Source organism: Pteropus vampyrus, unplaced genomic scaffold (assembly GCF_000151845.1).
Source record: "Pteropus vampyrus isolate Shadow unplaced genomic scaffold, Pvam_2.0 Scaffold7, whole genome shotgun sequence".
In the NCBI taxonomy this organism is placed as follows: Eukaryota; Metazoa; Chordata; class Mammalia; order Chiroptera; family Pteropodidae; genus Pteropus; species Pteropus vampyrus.
The window spans coordinates 16272164-16294329 of NW_011888788.1; the positions used below are offsets into that span (position 1 = coordinate 16272164).

Here is a 22166-nt window from a genome sequence, read left to right on the forward strand (position 1 = left end):
ATAAACGAGTCCCAGTTGGTTCCTAGAGCAGTTTTCCTTGGGTACTCTTTGCCCTTGTCTCAGGTTGGGTTCTGACCCTGAGACAGGGGTTCAAATATAAATCATTTTTTTTGCTTAATTTGAAAAGTGGGAGGAATGTTAGTAGGCAAGTGGGGATGTGAGACAGGGCAGCGCAAGTAACTTTATTAAGTATATTATTAAGCCAACTACTGAAGTTGGCACCTGAAGATTAATCTAATCTCACAGGGAAACTGGCAAATGGTTCAGAGCATTCAGGATATGCATAAACTGACCTCTGAGCTTCATTAATTAAGGACTGATGGGGAGGGGTACAGGTGTTGGGGGAATTAACCAAGTGCTCCTGTGGGCAGAGCGCTCCCCAGGTTCTGAGGAGCCTTAGGCACAGAGGCAGGGATACTGGTACTTAGGAGCACCCAGAAAGGTCACACGGACATGCATGGAGCACATTGCCTCCCACATTCAAGTACGAGGCATGGAGCTAGCATGTCGGAGAATTCAGGGAGGGTCCCCAAGCAGGGAGAGTCATCACCTGGTTTTGTCTCTCTTCTGCCTGAAATCCTTGAGTGCTCAGTCTTTTCAGGACAAAGCTCAAAGGCTGGTCTCTGCCTACATACCATCCCATAGCTTCAACCTTATGACTCACCCTCCACCTCTCTGCCACATGCACCCACTCACCCCTCCCCCCACTTACGTCTTCTCTCTCTCACATACAAATACAGGCATGAGCACATTTTCTGTCCCCAGCCTGTCTCCTTCTACCTTCTCCCTCCATCTCCATCTCTTCCTCCCATCTCTGCCCACTCCTCATTCTGTCTCCTCTCTGTACCTCTTGTTAACCTTCTACTCCTGTCTCCTCCATATCCCCCATCTTTTCCCCTCTCTTTTCCACCTCTGTGTCTTCCCATTGTCTTTCTATATATCTCCCACATATCTGTACATGCTCTCTTTTACACACACTTACACCTTTACTCACACACACCCACAGAACTTCAAACATGCTGAACAATTTGTATTTTCTTGAAAGCACTATATTATCTCCTATATCCTTCAACTAGAAGGCTTTCTTCCTCAATTCTGCCTTAGGTCTGTGTCATAATTATCTCAGCAAACACTACCTTCGTGGTATTATAATTCTGTATGCATCTGTTTTCCCATCTCACTGTGAGCTTATCATTTCATTGCTTAGTATCTGACCCAGAATGTGGCACATAATAAGTGCTCAGTAAGCATTGAGTCTCCCCACCTTGACTGAAAATTCTTCTGCATTTTTGTCTTGTTCTCTTATGAACCATGAACAACTATGTGAGAACTAATGTGATATTGATTACACTCTGTGTTATACCGTCCAAGGATATGCATTTGTGTTCAATAGCAGAGGCATTCTGAAGATATAATGTCTTTATTTAAAGATGTATTTCTTTTTGAAAATTTAGTCACTAGGTTATATGTGCCTATACGAGATAAAATATGAAAACATATCTTTTGAGCTCTCATTCAGTTTCTTCTAATCATGTGACAGCTACTGTAGGCAGAGCACGACCTTCAGCTTCCTAGGGGACAAAGTCTGTAGCAAATCCAATTTTTTATCAACCACAGTGTCTTGCCTGTTAATATGAACTAGTTGAATACATAAATGTTCCTCCATATCTTTTGGTAAAAGTCCAGCATCTGAGAGGAAGCCCAGAAAAAATAGCAGAAGAAAAACAAAAGTTGTGAATCTTAGTTCCATCTTTTATATTCACCTGAGAGTCAAGTCAGACAATTTATGTAACTCTCTGTATCCATTCTTGAATTCTCATATGATATCTTAAATGTCTGTTCAATTCTCTAACTGAGAATTACTGTATAATCCCAAAGACCAAAGAAGATAGGAAGCCTATGATAAAAAGGTGATGGTGGCACTTTTAGGCAAGTAGTAATTTGATGAGGGAATAGTGCAGGAATGTGAATGAGAATACAAAAGAAAAGAAGGAAACATAATGGAAAATGGGGCATGTTGTGAGCATGGAGAGATATCCAAGAGACCTGAAAGATGTGCCAGAACCTTCATCTTCTCTTCCCATGGCTGAAGATCATTATCATTAGATTTCATTAATTGAACAGATGTAAATTGTTTTTTGCAGAGTAAGGAAGTGAATAGAAAGATCCTCCTAAGTTTAGTTGGGCAACATCAAGCCCAGTGCTGTGAAGCAAAATAGTAACAAAGGAAGTTACCTCATGGGTTAATTCAATGCTCTTGAGTTTATTAAAACAGATTTACCCTAGGGGAGTTGAGGTATGCTGGAATTATCCTTAGAGAGGCCCTGGACCAGCATGCTACTGAGGCATGGGTAGTTTGACTCCTGAAGCAGCAAATCTGACTGTAAGGAATCTAGGCCACAGGGCAAGAAGAGAATGGGACCCAAGTCTGCACCAGAGATAAAGGATGTAGTGCAAGCCCTGATGTGTGGTGGAAACAGGAGAAACACATGGGACCTGATCAGAGAAGAAATAGGTAATAAAACATGAAAGACTGATGTTTAGAGAAATAGATGCAGATAGGGACACATACTCTGTTGTTTCATCAGACATTTTTAGCTGGGAAAATCTTGGGAAGATTCATCTATACAGTGTTTTCCAAATTTAAACTTTTAAACATAATAGAACCCTTTGTTTAAATACAGATAAAAGAGGAAATGGAACTAGATGGCCTTATGGCCCCTGCAGAGCATGATTGAAAACCCCTGCTCTCCAGCGTTCAGGACAAAGACTTAATGGATAAAAACCAAGTATTATAAAGGCAAAGAAAGAGAGCTGAGTAGTTTTTGGTGGAAATCTATGGTCATAGATAATGCAGAGTTAAAGTTTATATCAATTATGAATTTATCATAACTTTCTTGATTTTGAATACATTGTATAATTTTTACTTGACTCATTCACTTGGAACAGTACCTATAAGTTTAGTAAATTTTTCAGATGCATCGAGGACAATCTAAATTGGACTCTTAAAGATACTTTCCTTAATGTTCTTTATGAAGCCCTAATGCAATCAGCACTTTTCGCCTCAGCAAAATGAATTGAATACTTTCATGTTTCCATGAGAAAGTACTCTCTCTTTGAAGGCATGGCTCTGAAATGATCCCATAATGAGGAAATCGGGTGCAATGCCTGTAGCATGTTTATAACTGATCTCAAAGAGCAGACGAAAACATTTGTAGCCACAAGAACAAAGAATTTTTGCTTAACTTCTAATTACTTAATAAACCTCTGTTTATTTTATAATCCACCCCATCTATCCTTTTTAGAAGATACTTTCCCTTGGAATCTGGAAAGTATGCCTGTTGAAAGTTCTTCGGGTTAAGAATTAAATATCTTTGAGTTCAAAAGAGTAGATATAGAACAGAGAGATGTAAATTGAAATTTTTTAATTGCTCATTTCTTTATCTTTTTTTGGTTTATTTTATCGTTTGTTCTGGTCTTATAAAACTTTAATTGAATTGGGTATCTATTTAGATCATTACTGCCATCTATCATGTTAATAACATTCTGATAGAGAAAACAAAAATCCCTGCTTAACTGTTATTAAAAAAGGGTAGCATATAATACCTTTTAAGATATTTTGAGGGAAACAAATCAGTTTTGGTTATTATTATCTGTTCATTTTTGTGTGTGTCAAAACGAAGCCCAGGTCTTTTCTATGTTCAGACTGAGAACTAAGGAAGAAGTTTTTGATTTGATTATCTCATAGGTGTGTTTCTAATTGTAGAGCATCACTGCCTAATTTAGAAAATATTCTGATACTTATCTGTAATGGACCACATTCAGTGACATTTTTAGACATTAATTACTAACATACTGAATCAAAGTGCTTTTCATGCCTTGCTTTTAAGAAAAAGTCATTTTGTGATGGAATCACTTTAATCAATTATAGTGCGATAATGATGCAAGCATCTTTATGTAGTCATTAGTGCCAGAGCAAACTTGATTCCTATGGTGCTGATGATCATTAATGTATACAGTGTATACCTATTCATAGAAAATGGAATTCATTTTAAGTTGATCATCTAGCAAATGATTTACTCTCTATTACTATTACTAGTAGGACCATGATATTATATAGATATTATACAGATAAGTAAATCAATTGATTTATTTTTCTTTGTTTAGGACAAAACTTTTTAGAGAAAACACTGTCTAATGTGTAACTTTCATAATAAAGTAACTGGGTTTTCATGATAGCTTAGTATATCAAGGTTTTATTCCTTAAATTGATGAAAGTCTAAGTAAAAATCCATCAAATCTTATTTTGTTTAAAAACACATAACACTTTATAGAATTCATCTTTTCATAGGTGCTGTTTGTGAAATTGTCTAAGATAAGTTGAATTTCTCAGCAATATCAGTTTTACTTTCTACTTCACTGTTCCTTTTATGCTGTAAAGACCGAAAAACATAGAGAAGTGCTAGTTGTAATAATGTCCACCACAAAATCAAACTTTGTTTATATTTAGATTGAATATGAGACTCGAATGAAGAAGATGCAGCTACTCTCAAAAGATAGCCTGGGAGTAGAAGGTGAACTGAAAGATGAAGACAGAAGAAAGGTAATAAATTAAAATGATAAACTTCCCATTAACAGGATTTCTGGAGTGTTCATCTTTTTAAGATATTGTTTTTTTAATCTTACTACAAGATATTTTTTATTAAACCTGTGATTATTTAAAGGCTTTTACTTATTGAGTATTGCTTTAATGTCTAATTCAATTAAATTTGCTGTAAGGCAGTCACTGTGGGTGTAAAAGAGACAGATTCCAAAGAAAACCTCAGTGTTGTTTGTAGGTGAAATTGTTTTTCTAAATAATGCTTTGTTGCTGCCTTTTCTTTGTTCCAGAAATATTTTTAATGAAAAGTAAACAAAATGTGGCATCTTGCTTCTTTTCTTTATATATATATGATTTTGTACATTTTAACCTTTTCACTTTCTACTTTCAGATAAAGTAGAAAGAAAGGATTGCATATCTAAGCAACAGACAAAAAGACTGGCAAGGAATACTTAAGTAAATTCTTCTATGTATCTGCCATAATGCAGGCTTCTAATCCTCCCGCCTATCTCCATATAAATGATTCTGTTCAAGACCATAGATGTTTTCTTCACTAAAAGCGGTAAAGCTCTTTTAGATGAAATGTCTAAAAACATCTTGTAATAACTTGGAGCATGCTGGCAAGAGTAGTCACTTGTGACTATGTGTGAAACCCCCTCAGCCAGTTGATATTGTAATAAGCAAAAATGGTAGCATCACTCCATTATTCAGAAAAGCCAACAGCGTGCTTGTTCCTTAGGCTGCAGCATTCATTAAGAAAAGCTTACTGGGCTGAAAGCTGGAAACAGATGATAACGGGATATGATTTTCATATTTAATGCTTTCCTTGGAAGAGTATGTGTGCTACAGATTGATAGAAGAATCAACTGCTACTTTACTAAAAGACTTTCAGGTTTGCCCTATAGCTACCGATGGAATCATTCAGCCAAGAAATTAACTTTTTCTCCTTTTACCTGCTTTATATATCTACTAAGCAGGCTGCCTGGCTGCCAGCAAATGTTATTATTCAGTTAACTGTTTGGTATTTAAGACTCTTATCAGAAAAGAAACAGAGGCCACACTATTTTGTTTTTATAGTAGGAGGAAGGTTTTGGTTTTTCTTTTTTTCGTGCATTAGCAGACATTAATCTGAGTTTATAGGAAGTTTTATTTTTCCTTCCAAAAGGTTAAAAAGTTAAAAGATCTAGAGTTCAGAGCATTCTTTAAACTGTAAGATACAAAACATCAAGCCCCAGCAAACTTGACCTATGTAAAAAAAACCTTTCATGATAAATTATTTCTGTGCCATCACATGTATGCCTAATGTGATGTGATGTGATAGACTTATAAACCATTCAGGTAGTTTTTGTGTTTGACATTTGGTCATGAAATAATTGACATGTTTTTAATCTATAAATTGGTTTGTTCTTTCTATGCTGTTCCTGATAGACACATTCTTAGTACGGCAATGTCAGTGGTACTTAAGTACAATGGGAAACTTTTTTTTTCTATTTGCACTACTGATTCCTTACCTTACATACAGTTATGTAGTATCCTTTTAAGTCATAATTAAAATTAGGGCAAGAGACATACCACTGATAATTCCTTAAAATGTTACATACAATAATTAGAAGTTTCCCCTTTATACTGAAAAGTGTCACCTCCATAAAAACTTTGAGTGTTGACTATATGTAAGAATCAATTAGGTAACATTTTGAGAAATTAACATCTTGCCTTTTTCAATTTCCCATTGTTCTATCAGTTAAAATGTAAATACATTTTAGCAAAATCATGAATTAGTTAATTCATAGTAACTAATACTAAGTCTAGAAAAATTTCTTGTCATGTGAGTTACGTTTTACTTTTAGTAGATATCTATGCTCCTCTGCTTTAGGAGTGGTATGAATTAGTCTCTGTGCCCAAAGTCATTGGTCTCTAGGCACTAGCCTAAAGCACAGTACAGTCTCACTGGTTGAAGTTGTTGAGCAGTTCTTCTGTTTAAGAAGCCACAGTAGGCACCTACTATGAATGCCACAATGCTTGCCCTTGAGGTGCTTCTCACAAAGTGCTGTTCATTCTAAGGCATGGGGTAGTGTGTGACATGTGCCAGTTACATGGGGCAGACATGAGCTACATGGAAAAAGAAGGTGTGCCTCCTTTGAAATGAGTAATCCACGGCTTGTTGGAGGAGGTGGCATTTGAGCTGTCATGAGGGATGGGTACGATGTCAATCAGTGGTGATGTAGATATTCCAAGGATAGGAGATGTTGTGAGTAAAGTAGAAGTAAGAAAGCCCAGTGAGTAGTTGTCCAGTCTGACTAAAGTCTGATGTTCTTGTAGGGAAGTGGTAGATAATGAGCTGGGAAAGGTACATCATGGAATCATACGTATGTATGGGGTGCAAGGGGAAATGAAGGCTTGTGAACTGAGCAGCTGCATTGCAGGTATGCAGCTATAGGAAGATGAGACTGGCAGTGCTGTGCAGGATGAACTGGAAGAAGGAACTCATAGAGCTGAGGAAACCAGGGTCAGTTCAGACAGGAAGAATTAACCAAGGGCTTGAATCGGGGGTGGCCATTGAAGTGGAAAACACTAACGAAGGAGAGAAAACCTATCAAATTAATGATAATTTGGAATTATAAAAAGATATCTTAAAACAGTGGTTGTGCAACTTTAAACCATAAGCAGTAATTTGGATGCTCTATTAAGAAAAATCATGAAGTAGGAATTGTCTAGTTTTTTAATGTAAAACTCTAGCTCAGTTTTGTAATAACACATCCAATGTTTTCATGCATCCAGTGGCTGCTCTTCAGAGTCATGTGTTCTCTTAAAAGAATTAATCATTAGTCTGTTTATCCACTAAGCTTATTTCCAGTATTAGTTTACTTAGTAAATTTTTTTTGTTAATAGATAGCAAAACGACAATGTTCAGGCCCCATTTGATGCCTCACAAATTTTACTATAATTTAATAATCTTTCCCCTTTATAATACATTGTCATTTTTTAAAATTTTCAGGTAGTCTAATTCTGTTGGTATCTAGGTATGTTCTTCTAGTTGCTCAGTTTTTTTGTATCAGCAGTGACTACATCAAAACATGTATGCAAGAGAGATGGAAATGGTATTTGTTAATGAGAGTATAAATTTTGGGGTGAGGGCTGTGAAGTTTCTTTCAATTATTATACTGTGAAATGTATTCTACTAAAAGCAGAAGTGAACTGATAGTTCACAGGAAGATTATAATCTACCAAGGTTGGAGAATGTGGAGGTCCAGGGAATTTCATCACAGGGCCAAATGCTGGTTGGGGAGTCCCACTTCCACTGTTGTAAACCTTTCTGCGAGGGTCATATGGAGAATGGTCGTGCAGGTTGTTACTTCCATTTCTAATAATAATAGTAACAATGGGTAATGATCATTGCACACTTGTTCTGTGTCAGGTGCTGCATTAAGCTCTTTATATTCATTAACACATTTAATAGTCTCAACAATCCCGGAAGTAGAACTGTTTTTATCCTCATTTTATAGAAGTCTCAGAGAGGTTGATTAATTTGCCCAAGACTACACAGCTAGGCAGAGCCAAAATTCAAACCCAGACCATGTGGCTTTAGCATCCATGTTATTAGCCATCTTGCTACACTGACTTCTAAAGTCATATGGGTGAAATGCTCTTCAAAAGTTTGGAGAAATTCTGGTCAAATAAAAACAGTCTAGCCAACACCGTGTGAAATATTTCAGTTATTCATTTAGATGCTGCATTTTTACCTAAACTTGGGAGAGGGTGAAATGGTCTCCCTTGATGCTAAAATATTCCAACTGAATCAGGTAAGCCTTGGAAGGCAGAGTATCTGTCTCTAAACTGTGCATGTTTTCAATAAAAGGATCTTCTGTTTGAGTTGGATGTGTTGGACAGAAGAAAAGCTCGACTGAAGAAGAACTTCAAAAGAGAAGATAAATGTGCACCTAGTGTGCAGTGGCTTCAGCTATAGGTTTGAGCTGTGTCAGAAAAGGTGGTGGAGCTGTGACTGGGAGGAAGCCACTGCAGGAGAGGCACTAGAGAAAAAAGAAGGCACCCAAGTGTTACATGGTGGGAAGGATTCCATTCCTAAGAGGACGAACTGTGGCTCCCAGGAGCTGAGCAGTATTCATAAGACAAAGGCAGCTACTAGAGGGCCCAGGTTCATGTCCAAGAGGTGAAGCAAACAATGGCGTTGAAGGGACATGTGATTGAAATAAACATCTTGATAAGGAGAAATAAATCAAAAGACTATCTTAAACTGCCCATATTTAAAGAGGAAATGACTTAGGTTGGAATCCCCCAGAAGTAAATCCTGAGACAATGATTTGAATGTAACTAGTTTATTTGGGAAGTGGTCCCAGGAAGCCAGATAGAGGAGAAAGAGAAGTGACATAGCCATTAAAGAGTGTGACTAAGTTGCCACTGTGAGCAGCCAGAATTCAGTCTAGTTGGTGAACCTTGGAAGACTATGTAGAACATGCCTCAGAGTTATCACACATAGGGGTAGGGAAAGGAGGTGTTTATCCTTTACTTCCCATCTGCCACTGACTGAGTGTTGCACCTGGCCCCACGTCTGGACGCTGTACTCAGATCAAGAGGCACAGGTGCTTGCAAGAGGACATCGTAGGCATGGACTGAGATGGTGAGGGCCCCAGGGATTTGAGCCTGGCCCTGTCACACCTGCTACAAGAAAGAACAGTAGGGAAGCGGGGAGGGGATTAGGTTATTACTTAAAGTTATCTATATAAGCTCCAATTTCTTATCCTTACTGGCCCACAGTGCTTCCTTTATCAACAATCTCCTTTAATCACTGCTCAATTATAAACAGTGAAAGAATCTCCTCAAATTGGGGCTCTGAGCAGTTGCCTAAGTTTCTAATACTGAGCTTTCTGTACCTTCATGGGAATGGTGACCCCTCAGCTCTTCCATCCTCAAAGTTGTGATTTCATTTGACCTAGAGCGATGACAAGTCAAAAGGTAGTCTCTTTGGGTTCACCTGGACCTCTTTGTATCTTAATAGCCTTTTTATTTGTATGTGTTTCTATTTAGAAAACAATGAAACATTAAACTGAATCACACAAATAGTTTTTCAGGTCCTGGCCTTGAAACTAGATCTGTAGACCTTTTTTCAGAAGAGGGTAGAAAATGCTCTTTTTTTCCAGGCTCACTAGACTATGAGCTTCCACAGGACAAGGTCTAGGCCCCTTTCCCTACTCCACCTGATAAGTGATGGTAGCCTGCTGACCTGCAAAGGGAAAGAGGAGTGAGCTGTTCTCTGAGTCTGGTGTGCATCCCATTTCAGGTGAAGGTTGAACTCTCCACCTCCTACTTCCTTTTAGGGGTGCCTTCCAAATGGGTAGTGGGAAATGTGGCTCAGAGTTACAGCTAATACTTACATTGGTCTTACTGTGTTTCGTGTTATATTGTAAGGGCTTTGGATATCTGCATATATAAATATACACATAAGCACACACACATGCTCATTGGAACAACCGTGCAAAGTAAAGACTTTTTCTACCCATTTTACATATTAGGAAATAGAGGTCCAAAGAAGTAAAGTAATTTGTCCCCAAGGCATACAATTGGTTAGCGGCAGAGCTAGTACTCAGATCCCAGTACACTGGTCCAGTGCCTTCATTAAAAAATATATCAGCTCACTTCTCAGCTACTGGAAGAAAGATTTCACTTAGGAAAATGGTGGGATGGTGTCTTTCTTTAAAGGATTTAGTGTCTCATAATCAAGAATGAAAATAACAGTATTTTTAAAACAACCATTTATGGAGACATTTGGCTACACAACTATCATTCCTTTGCTCTTCTCTGTGGTAGAATTATGGAACAAATGTGTTATGTGCCAAAAGCTCTTACAAGTGAGGGAATTGCATTCATGTATATAGGTGCACATTGCATAGTATAGTTATAAGGAAGAGAAAGTGAATGGAAAGGAGAAAAGGAAAAATAAATTGATTTAGCAATAGGAAGATAAATTTTGTGGGAAACACTGTTTTTTTCACCTTTTAATAGTACAAGGGATTACAGAAGCCTCCACAGGAGAATAAATATTGAATCCTTGTTCTTCAGAAGAGTTTCTAAACTTCGTATACTTATATTCTATGAAATACTGTATTATTAGAAAAAGACAGCCTTTTTCATGGAGTCTGAAAAAAATGTGGAAAGGGATCTGTCAATAACTATCACAGTTAAATATACACATATGCTGGTCTCAGCAATCCCACTTTTGGTAATCCATCCTCTAGAAATAGGTCTAGTTAATTTAATAATGTTAATACAGTAAAAAACAACTAAATGTGTGAGGAAGGAATGGGCAGGTGGTTTATGCATTTTAAGAAAGAACCTGCCTATGGATGAGATCGCTCCTTTAATTCTGGTAGAGTATGAGTTGTTTCTATCAATACTAAAATCTCTCAGAATTAGAAAATGGAGTTGGTGTTCTGTCTCTCTGATGTACTTATGCAAATTTCTTTTGTGAACAGAGTACTCTAATAAGAGATACAGTTAATCCTGAGTCACCCTATATGGGAATTACGAAGCATATACAGGGCATATTAAGTTGTATTATAAAAGAAAGGGCTCTTGTCTTCATATTCTGTGACACTTGTCAAGCTTCTGATCTTTTTTTGAAAACCATGACTTAACTTTATATTGTTTTGATCAAGGCAGTGGCTTAGGCCTACGGGTGTTGGGGAAAAGGTTGGTGCTGGAATATGTGTTTATTTTTTGAAAATCACCTCCTATACAATTTAAGAATGCCGAATTTCTTTTGAAGCTTCTATCTGCTTTTCTCTTACTCTTTCCGTTTACACTACATGGACTTAATTTTATTTATCAGGCACAAGTTCCATTTAGAGTCTATTTTAGTACATCTGAGTTTATACTGGTTGAATTTAGTAAGAAATTAGAGATAGACTTCAGATCTGTTATTAGAGATTTTTATGTTTATTTGTTTTTCCAAAAAAGCTGGGGTTCAGTAAACAATCTGAATTTAACTCATTCACTTTTGAGTATTGTAGCATAAGGGTGGGGCACTGGAATCCTCATATCTGATTTTGAATACCGTAACTGGGAGCAAATTATTCAACCTTGCTAAGTCTTGTGAGGGTGGGGGTAATAATAATGGTTGTTTTGAAGATTAAAAAACTTAATAAATATAAATCTGCTTGACACCTAGTAACTGCTTGACAACTGTTCACTGATCATGTTGCTGCTCTCACCACCATCGCTGTCATCGCTATCTTTGTTCTCCACTAGGGTAGCTATAGTTTGGTACCGGCGGCTTTTAACCACCTTTCTAGGGTAGTCAGGAGGCCTACTTTGTATATAGAGAGGCTACCTATGGAGTTAAATTGGAGATAAAACCACTTGGTGGTAACAACTCATATTAGATCGACTTTATAGTGATAGACCCTTCTGACTTTATAGTGATATACACTTCAAAATAACTTATAGGGCATAACCTTTAAAGCTTGATCCATTATAAAATTTAGATAGTTTCAGCAACTATTGGATTTAATGGCCAGAAGCATCTCTTTGTGGCCTCAGTTGTGTAAATGTGGTTACATCTATAATCTCTCACAGTGGAAAAATGAAAGAAGAGTTAAAAATCATACTGACGTGGTGTGTTAGTCAGCTTGGGCTGCCATAACAAAATACCACAGGCTGGGTGGCTTAACAGAAATTTATTTTCTCACAGTTCAGGAGGCTAGACAGTCCAAGATTAGGGTTGGTTTCTGACGAGACTTCTCTCCTTGGGTTGCAGTTGGCCACCCTCCCTCTGAGTCCTCATGTGACCTCTTCTCTGTGCATGGAGAGAAATGAATTGCTGGTGTCTCTTTCTCTCCTAAGGACACCAGTATTATTGGATTAAGGCTCTACCATTATCATCTCATTTAACCTTAATTACCTACTTAAGGGCCCACAAGGATATAGTAACATTGGGAGTTAGGGCTTCAACATAAGAATTTGGGGGGAGCGGGCACAATTCAGTTTATAACACTGAATTGTTGTATGATAAAGTAAAATAATTTCTTCAGAATTGTTGTATGTAAATTTTTATTAAGGGACTTTTTGAAATCTCAGTGTTACTTAAGGACTTGCTTACATATAAACTAATAGCAATAATTGTACTGTGTGAAAAGATAGAAATTTGATCTGACAGCTCCATTTTCATTCTGCATTCACCTTGATGCTTCTCAGTTTCCTTGTCTGTGAATAAAAAATAATATATTAAGAAAAAATAAAAATTTCCTCAGTATTTTACAAAACATGAGGTATAACCTAAACATATTTTTCCAAAGTACAATAATGGTCAAGATCCACCTGCTTTATAAACTGTAGTTAGTAGTAGTTAGTAAAAAACTAAGACATTGTTTGTTACATTAATTCTAAACTTGCTGATATCTCCTTAAGTATGTTCCCTCCCCTTTCCCTCAGCAAAGATAAACTCCTGATTCTAAAAGTTAAAATCTGTTCACTAATAAGTGTTTTCAGTCATATTCATTTGCTTTGCTATCACTTTCCTCAACTCCTAATATTTTTTTTGATTTCTTTAAACTGGAAAAAAAAAAGATTACCCATATCTACCATCCCCCACCCCTCACCTCTGGCAACCATTAACCTATTCTTTGTATCTATGACCTTGGGTTTTTATTTTTGTTTTTGTTTTGTAGATTCCACATATAAGAGAGATCATATGGTGTTTGTCTTTCTGTATCAGACTTATTTTATTTAGCATAATGCCTTTCAGGTTTGTCCATATCCCAAATGGCAAGATTTCTAATGTGGAGGAAGGGAAATAACCAATTCCAGCCCCTTGTAGCCTTAAACCTAAAACTTATCCAAAAATAATGTTTTCAAAAAAATCAAATGACTTTTCTGGACTCTCGGTTTTATTCCATTGATCTATATGTCTAGCCTTATGCCAGTATAATCTAGAATTACTCTAATTTTGTAGTAAGTTTTGAAATTGGAAAATGCGAGTCCTCCAGTTTTGCTCTTCTTTTGGGATATTGTTTTGGCTATTCTGGGTTCCTTGTGTTTCCATAAGAATTTTAGTATCAGCTTGCCGATTTCTACAAAAATGCCAGCTGGGATTTTGATAGAGATTGCATTAAATATATAGATTGATTTAGGAGTATTGTCATCGTAACAATATGAAGTCTTATGTTCTTTGAACACAGGACATCTTTCTATTTACTTAGGTCTTTAATTTCTTTTATCAATATTTTGTAGTTTTCAGTGTACAAGTGTTATAAATTTATTCTTATGTATTTTATTCTTTTTGATGCTATTATAAACAGAATTGTTTTTCTAATTTCACTTTCGGATTGTTATTGCTAATGTATAGAAATACATTATTTGTATTTGTATACTGATCTTACATTTTGTAACCTTGCTAAACTTGTGTATTAGTTCTAATTGTCTCTTGTGGAATCCTTAGGTTTTTCTTTATACAAAGTCATGTCATCTGCAAATAGAAAGTTTTACTTCTTCCTTTGCAATCTAGATACCTTTCATTTCTTTTTCTTGCCTTACTATCTTAGCTAGAATCTACAGTACAGTGTTAAATACAAGTAGTAAGAGTAAGAATTCTTGTGTTAATCTTGATCTTAGGGAGAAAGCTTTCAGTCTTTACTGTTGACTATGATGTTAGCTATGGGGTTTTCATAGATGTACTTTATCAGGTTGAGGGAGTTCCCTTCCGTTTCTAGATTGTTGAGGTTTTTTTTTTTTTTATCATGAATTCATTGGGTTTTGTCTAATACTTTTTCTGTGTCTATGGAAATAATCATTTGGAGATCTTTATGGCATATTACATTACTTGATTTTCATATGTTGAACCAACTTTACATTGCTGGCATAAATTCTGCTTGGTCCTGGTATATAATCTCTTTTCTATGTTGCTGAATTTGGTTTGCTATTATTTTGTTTAGAATTTTTACATTGGTTTGTGCCCACGCAAGAATATAAAATTTTTTTTTACATCTATATTCATAAATAATATTCTTTAGTTCTCTTTTTTTGTGATATCTGTGTCTGGTTTCGGAGTCAGGGACTGGCCTTACAGAATGAGATGAGAAATATTTCTTCTTCACCTATTTTTAGAAGAGTTTCTGAAGGATTGGTGTTAATTGTTTAAACATCTAGTAGAATTTACCATTGAAGCCTTCCAGTCTTGGACTTTTCTTTGTGGGAAGCTATTTTTTAATTATTAATTCAATTATTAACATGTTATAGGTCTATTCTTATTTTCTGTTTCTTCTTGAGTCATTTTTGGTAGTGTGTGTTTGTGTAAGAATTTGTCTAATTTACCTAGGTTATCTAATTTGTTGGTATTCAATTATTTATAGTATTCCTTTATAATCTTTTTATCTATGTAAAGTTGGTAACAAAGTACCACTTTCATTTCTAATTTTAGTAATTTAATAAGTCTTTTCTCTTTTTTGTTGGTCAGTCTAGCTAAAGATATGTCAATTTGTTGATCTTTTCAAAGAATTAACTTTTGATTTTGTTGATTGTGTTGCTTTTCTGTTATCTTATTCATTTATTTCTGCTCTAATTTTTATTATAGTAAGCCTTATATCCATAGGTTTCACATCCAAGGATTCAACTAACTGTGGATTGAAAACAGTATTTTCAGTCCATGGTTGGGAGTCTGCGGATGTGAGAAGCCAACTGTATGTATTGTTCTACACCACTGAGCATCTGCAGATTTTGCTTTTGTCAGTGGGTCCTGGAACCAATCCCCAGGATTGTACCTCCTTCCTGCTGCTTTCTTTGAATTTAATTTCCTCTTCTTTTTCAAATTTCTTTGGTTTTTTTTTAATATGGGCTTTTATAGCGATGACATTCCCTCTAAATGCTCCTACTCATAGGTTTTAGTATGTTGTATTTTCCTTTTCATTCACCTCAAACTATTTTTTTAATTTCTCCAGTGGTTTCTTTTTTGACCTATTAGTTATTTAGGAGTTTGTTGTTTAATTTTCATATATTTGTGAATTTGCCGTATTTCCTTCTTTTATTGATTTCTAGTTTCATTCCATTGTCATCAGAGAACATAACTTTCAGTCTCTTTTAATTTATTGAGACTTGATTGATGGCCTAACATTTTGCTTTATTATCCTGCAGAGTGTTCTTTGTGCACCTGAGAAGTATATGTAGTCTATATATTCTGCTGTTGGTGGGTAGAGTCTTCTGTATGTCTCTTAAATCTAGTTGGTTTATAATTGCTCAAGTCCTCTATTTCCTGTCTAGTTGGTTTATCTATTATTGGATGTGGAATATTGAAGTCTCAAACTATTATTGCTGAATTGTCTGTTTTTCCTTTCAATTCTTTCAGCTTTTGCTTCATGTATTTTAGGACTTTGTTGTTAGATATACATATATATTTCTAATTGTTATATATTTTTCACACTTTGACCCTTTTATCATTATAAAATGTCTTGTGTCTCTAGTAACAATTTTGTGTCTTAAAGTCTGTTTGTCTGATATTAGCATAGCCACACCAGCTTTCTTTTGTTTACTGTTTGCATAGTATATATTTTTTCCCATAAGGATCTGTTCTTATGTCTTTTCCTTTCCCTGTGCTTTCAACACATTTGTGTCTTCGAATCTAAAAGTCTTGTTAGACAGCATGTAGTTAGGTCAAATTTTTAAATTCATTCTGCCAGTCTCTAACTTTAATTGTAGTATTTAATCCACTTAATGTAATTACAGCAAAGGTAGGATTTGCATTTGCCATTTTGCTCTTTGTTTTCTATATATTATGTCTTTTGTTTATTTAATCCTCCATTCTGCCTTCTTTTACATTAAATATATATTTTCTATTGTACAGTTTTAATTTTCATTTCTTTTACTGTAGGTGCCCCAGTGTTATAATTAACGTTTTAGTTTATAATAATCTAGTTTGTGTTAATATCAACTTAATTTCAAGAGCATGCAAAAACTTTACTCTCATATAGGCTTTATTCCTTTCCTGTTTCTTTGGACATTATTATAATACAAACTATGTTTTTATATCTTATGTGCTTATATTAACATAGATTTATAATTATTGCTCAATGCAATTGTCTTTTTAAAAAGTTATAAACAAAAATGTATTTATGCTGTCTTTTATATTTACCAATGTAGTTACCCTTACTAGTGCTATTTATTTCTTAATATGGACTTGAGCTACTGTGTAGTGTCCTCACATTTCAGCCTTAAGGAATTCCTGTAGTATTTCTTGTAGGACAGGTGTGATAATGACAAATTCTCTGTTTTTGCTTTATGAAGAATGCCTTAATTTCTCCTTTATTTTTGATTGAAAGTTTTGGTGGATGTAGAATTCTTGATTGACAGTCTTTCTTTCAGCACTTTCACGTTATCCTACTGCCTACTGGCTCCCATGGTTTATAATGAGAAATCTGTTAATCTTTTTGAGGATACTTTGTACGTAAGGAGTAACTTCTCTTTTTTTGCTTCAAGACTCTCTTTTTTTGGCTTTCAGTAGTTTGACTATGATGTGTCTAGGTAAAAGTCTCTTTGAGTCTATTATACTTGAACTTTATTGAGCTTCTTGGATGTGTAGAGTAATGCTTTGTTGTCAAATTTGAGAAGTTTTCACCATTACTTCTTCAAAATCCTTTCTGATTATATTTTCAGTAAATGCCCCCAAGGGAAAAAGCAGTTGCGGTGTGTCAGCTCCAAGTCAGGTCAAACAAATACAGTCTGGTGAGTGCTTTATTCCAGGGAAACACCAGGCATTCAGATGACAATTCTCTGGGAATGGGTCTTTGAAGGAGTTCTATCCCTTCTCCTTTAAGTGTCTGTTAAGCTGCTGTTTTACAAGCTGTGATTATAAGCTATTGGTTTTCAAGGTTACTACAAACTTGAAGATAGAGAATGGGAATAAGGCAAGTTAAAACATCATAAAGCACACTGTTCTTACCAAGATTCAGTTGTTTTTTTTTTTTTAATAAATGCTCCCCAGATAGCTGTAAGCCTTCAGTTACTTTCCAGATTCTGAAAAGTTATTCTAAAGATGTTTTCCAGTGTCATTATTTCTTTTATGAAGCAGAGACTTTTGAGGGGTCCTTATTCCGCCATTTCTCTGACATATCTCTGTTCATTTGCTTTTAACTTTAAAGTTACGTCTTTTATTGGGGGGAATAGAAGAGGCAGTATATTTAAAGAGAAGCGAGACCAGGATTTTGTTTCAACTATGTATATGACATTTTCTCTCTTAAAATTGGGGCCTTGGATTTTACATCTGCAGAGGAAGGGTGCAAATATATTTCCCTATCAACTCTGTAGAGCTCTGTGAACTAAATGGTATTATGTATATGGAGATGCTTTGGTCCCTTTGGAAGAAAAGCACTTATCTTCAGGGCTTCATGATTGTTACTTTCAGTTCTGCTTCTCACTGTGTGTCCTTGATCAAGCCGCTGAACCAATTGCTTTTTCTGGCTCTTCTCCCCTCTGCTACTTCCTCTCTCTCCTTTTAATGAGGAGATAATGTTATTGTCCCCATAGACGTGCCAGTAAATTTAAATTGTTTTAAATATCTTTAAAAGTATTTGAAGATGTTCAGGAAAAACCATTGTCGTTATTTGCAGTTTGACTGGAAATTATTATTTTACACATATGCAGTCTATTTTAATGCAATCCTGAAGGAGATTAATTGGAAGTTTTCTTATAGTATACATAATACTAGAAAGTGAGTTTTGAAACCTCCAGTAGTCCTTCATATACCCTCACTGTGCCTTTTTTTTTCTTGGTCAAGTACCTCCCTAGTTCTGTCAAATCTGAGCTTCTCTGTGGAAAGTAGTTAGAACTCATGGCTTTTTAAAAAATATATATGGTTTATGTGGTTAAATATATTAACATAAAGTTTACCATTTTAACTATGTTTAAGTGTACAATTCAGTGACATTAAGTACATTCACATTGTTATGCAATGTATGCATCTCTTTCTCTTTTTGCATCTCTTTTTGAAAAATATAGATTCCATAGTTCCTAACAATATTTGCTTTGTGAACCAATATTGTTATTAAAATTAAGTAGTGTGGACTATACTCATTTTTTTGCTCATTCATTTTGTAGGAAGCTATGAGATTTATAAAAAGTGCTAGTTGTTGATTTCATTGGTTATGCTTCCTTTATCTCATTTCATTTCTGAAAGTAACTTGAACAACTTAATTGTTCATATGCAATATGTTTAACTCACATCCCTTTTGGTGCTGCAGGTTGCAGTGCAGGCAGGAATTAACTCAGGGACAGCCGTGTCAAGAGGAGTGTATCAACCAGCAACAATCTTTATGGGCCGCCAAATGTCATCTTTCTCAAGCATTGGAGATTTCAGTACGGAGCAGAAATCTCCCCAACTCATAAAGAACTTTTCAATTCCTGACCCACATTCACACCAACAGACAGCCCAAAGCAGTAATGTGACAGACAGCTATGTAGTACAAACTAGTAGTGACACACAGTGCTTAAATAAGTCTGACAAAATAGATGGAAAGACATCTCTTCTGACTGGTGAGAAAACGCCAGTCACAGCTGGCACATTGTCTGAGGAGGAACAAACTCATTGCTTGGAGATAGGAAGCAACAGACATCATGGCAAGAGTAATTTATCTGAAGGCAAAAAGTCTCCTGAACTCCATTCCCTGTTACGAGAAAGATTAAGTCCAGAGGACAGAACCACTGATTTAAAGTGTGACAGTTCCAGCAGATCAGAGGGATCAGAGGGAGAAATACTGACACAGGAACATATTGAAGTCAAGGAAGAAAGAGCCAGACCGCCCGTCTCTCCGATATCAGTCTCAGAATACTGTGCATCTGAAAGTAAGTGTTCTCAAAAGAAGCATTCTGCTTGGGAAGGTTTCTCAGGTGGGGTGAGAGGCTGAGATTGTTTGCTGATTTTTTTTGTCGTTGTTGTTACTTAGTTTTACTGGTCAATAGTAGTCTTATGTGAGAACAAAATATACTCTCTAATTTTCATATCTCTGCCAAAAAACAATGTAGTGTCTTTGCCAACAAATTCCATTCTAATGAATTCTTAAATATGTACATGGAAATATTTTTGCAAGTGAATTCTCTGATTTTTAAACCCACCGTGAAATTTTAAGAATACTTTTAATGAGTTTTTAAGTACTATAATGAGTTGTAAGTTGTTACTACACGTTTTTAACTGATGAGTAATTCCCTCTGTGAGGTGTATCATCTTATCTTGCTTCTCCCTGAAGTTAGTGATCAGTAATCTATTCATACCCCCTCTTACAGATCATCTTTCTCACGGGGACTCAAAGTCACAGAAGCCCTTCAGAAAAATGCAGAAAGAGCAGGAAGAGGAAAGTTTAAGCAGCAGCAGTGACCTCACAGTTTCTGTAAGTGAAGATGATCTGATCTTAAAGAGTCCAGAACCACAGCCAAATCTGGGTGACAAGATGGAGGGAGAAGATGGAATAGAGGCCTTAAAATTAATCCACTCTGAGCAAGAAAGAGATGCCCTATCCACTGAAAAACATAATTGTATTTCGCAAACCCTAAGCTCTCCTGATTCAAAAAAGGAATCCTCCAATAACTCGCCAACAAGAGTGTAAGCCATTCAATTTTTTTTTTTACTGTTCTGTTTTTAATTATAGACATTTTTAGAGACCATTCTACTGGGAATGTATTATTGAACACTCAGCCATGAATGTGTAAGTTCCTTAAGTCTCATTGTCTTTCTTTTTTTATGAAATATCTTAAAAATATGAATATCATTAAAATCATATTGACTGGCAGTTTACAATTATATACAAACAATTCCTGGTTAATTCATAAGTTATGCACCCCTATCCCCTACCCTTTATCCTTTTAGAAAATAAATAATTTTGAAGTTCTGGTAACACAGAAGGTGACAAACAGTTAGACTTACTAGGAATTCAGCTTCAGAGACTAAGAACTTTTTATCTCATTAATTTGCTTAATCCTTATATTCCTTGCCATAGTGTCATTTTTGCCATACAATTAAATATGAGTTGTAAGTTCTTCTATGAGTATACCTAAGCCAGGTTTCCTTTTTGACTGTAAGTATTAGGACATTGGAATATTTAATGTTAAATAGGAATAATCTCAGTGTTACATATTTTGAGCACTTATGATATTCAACTCATAAAAACTCATATGATTTTTTACTATTGAGTGGAGATACTGGATAAAATTGTATTGAAAACATAGAAACTGTTGAAAAGCAATTCTGCAATAAAAAATAGCACTTACTGGTATCAAATCTCTTTTAGAAGTAGAAGGAACCTAAGTAAACAACCTAAGGTAGATCTGACCTTTTAAATATGAGGAAATCAAGGCCAGGAGCAAAGTGACACATTAGGGCAGGCTTCCCATATAGCCTCCCCACACCACCCCAAGAACTTTGTTATACCGTGATACCGTCACTCTTTTTTTCCAGCAGTCCCAGCAATAGTGAAAAGCCAAGGGGGCATTCTTGTATATGAGGGTGTATGTTCTCTTTTAAAGCACCATTGTACCTTTTTATATTTTGCTTCATACCATTCATTATCTACTTTTGGTGAAAAGTTTAAGTTATAGTCTGATTGACTCCAAACTGATGTTTAAGGAATATTTATTAAGAGTACGTCCAAGTACAAGTACTTGTGCCATGGATGGAGGAACCAACATGGTTCCTGTTCTTGGGAAATTTGGTTTATTGCAGAGGCAAGTCAAATGGATTTTTCTAGTAATAATACCTTATCTGTCATCAAGGAGGTATAGATATTACATACTACATCATCAGTAGAATATATCTATTTTGGATTTTGTATTTGCAGGATTTTTTTAATATCAATTCATTGGATGTTAGTATTTTGGTTGGCTAACTAGAGGACTAGTGTGCTTACCCAGGACTCAGTCTTTTTCCGAGATGAAAAAATTGAGTATGTGTGTGAAATTAAGAATGTTCTATCTTCCACTCTCCTATATGAATGACTTTTTCCTATGACCTTAAAGCCAAGTTCCTTGGAATTTGGGGATATAGTTTTACTAAATATGGGCATTTGGGGAATTTTTAAATATTTTTCTTAATAGAATGCTCCCAGAGTGAAAGGTCAGTCAGCAATGGTTGTTTTCTGTGTATGTGTTATCAAATTCGAGCCTATTGATTTTCTGAGGTAAAAGTACGCCACAAGAATAGCTTGAAGGTAGTTTTAAATGCTGCTGGTTAATCTGCTGACCTCATTGCTGCTTTTGAAATGTCCTTTTATTTCCTCTTTAGCATGAGCTCCTCTCCTTTGCTCTGAGGGTTATTTATTAATCTGAAGCTATAGGGTCATATTTACAGAGTAACACTATGACCTCAAAGGTCCATTTTATCAGTTTACTTTGGGGTTTGTTGGGGCCTAGAAAAAGTTACTTGAATGAATTCTAGTTAACAAAGATGAAGAGGTGAGACAAAGGAATATACAGAGAAGGATATGAACAGGAAACTGGAACCACTGATTTGATGAGAATGATAATGATAGCTATTTTCTTTTAGCACATCTGTGTGCCATCTGAGTTGCTGTGCTTGAACATA

At 35.6% G+C, this 22166-nt stretch overlaps 1 protein-coding gene across 1 annotated transcript in view; it reads left to right on the top strand.

The window, feature by feature from the left end:
• Positions 1 to 22166, top strand: part of KIZ (kizuna centrosomal protein) — a 135815-nt gene that overhangs the window by 16964 nt on the left and 96685 nt on the right. The window contains exons 4-6 of the mRNA XM_023536822.1: positions 4511 to 4603; positions 18838 to 19438; positions 19877 to 20192. Of these exons, the coding sequence (XP_023392590.1) occupies positions 4511 to 4603; positions 18838 to 19438; positions 19877 to 20192 (1010 nt within the window). The remainder of the gene's footprint in view (positions 1 to 4510; positions 4604 to 18837; positions 19439 to 19876; positions 20193 to 22166) is intronic.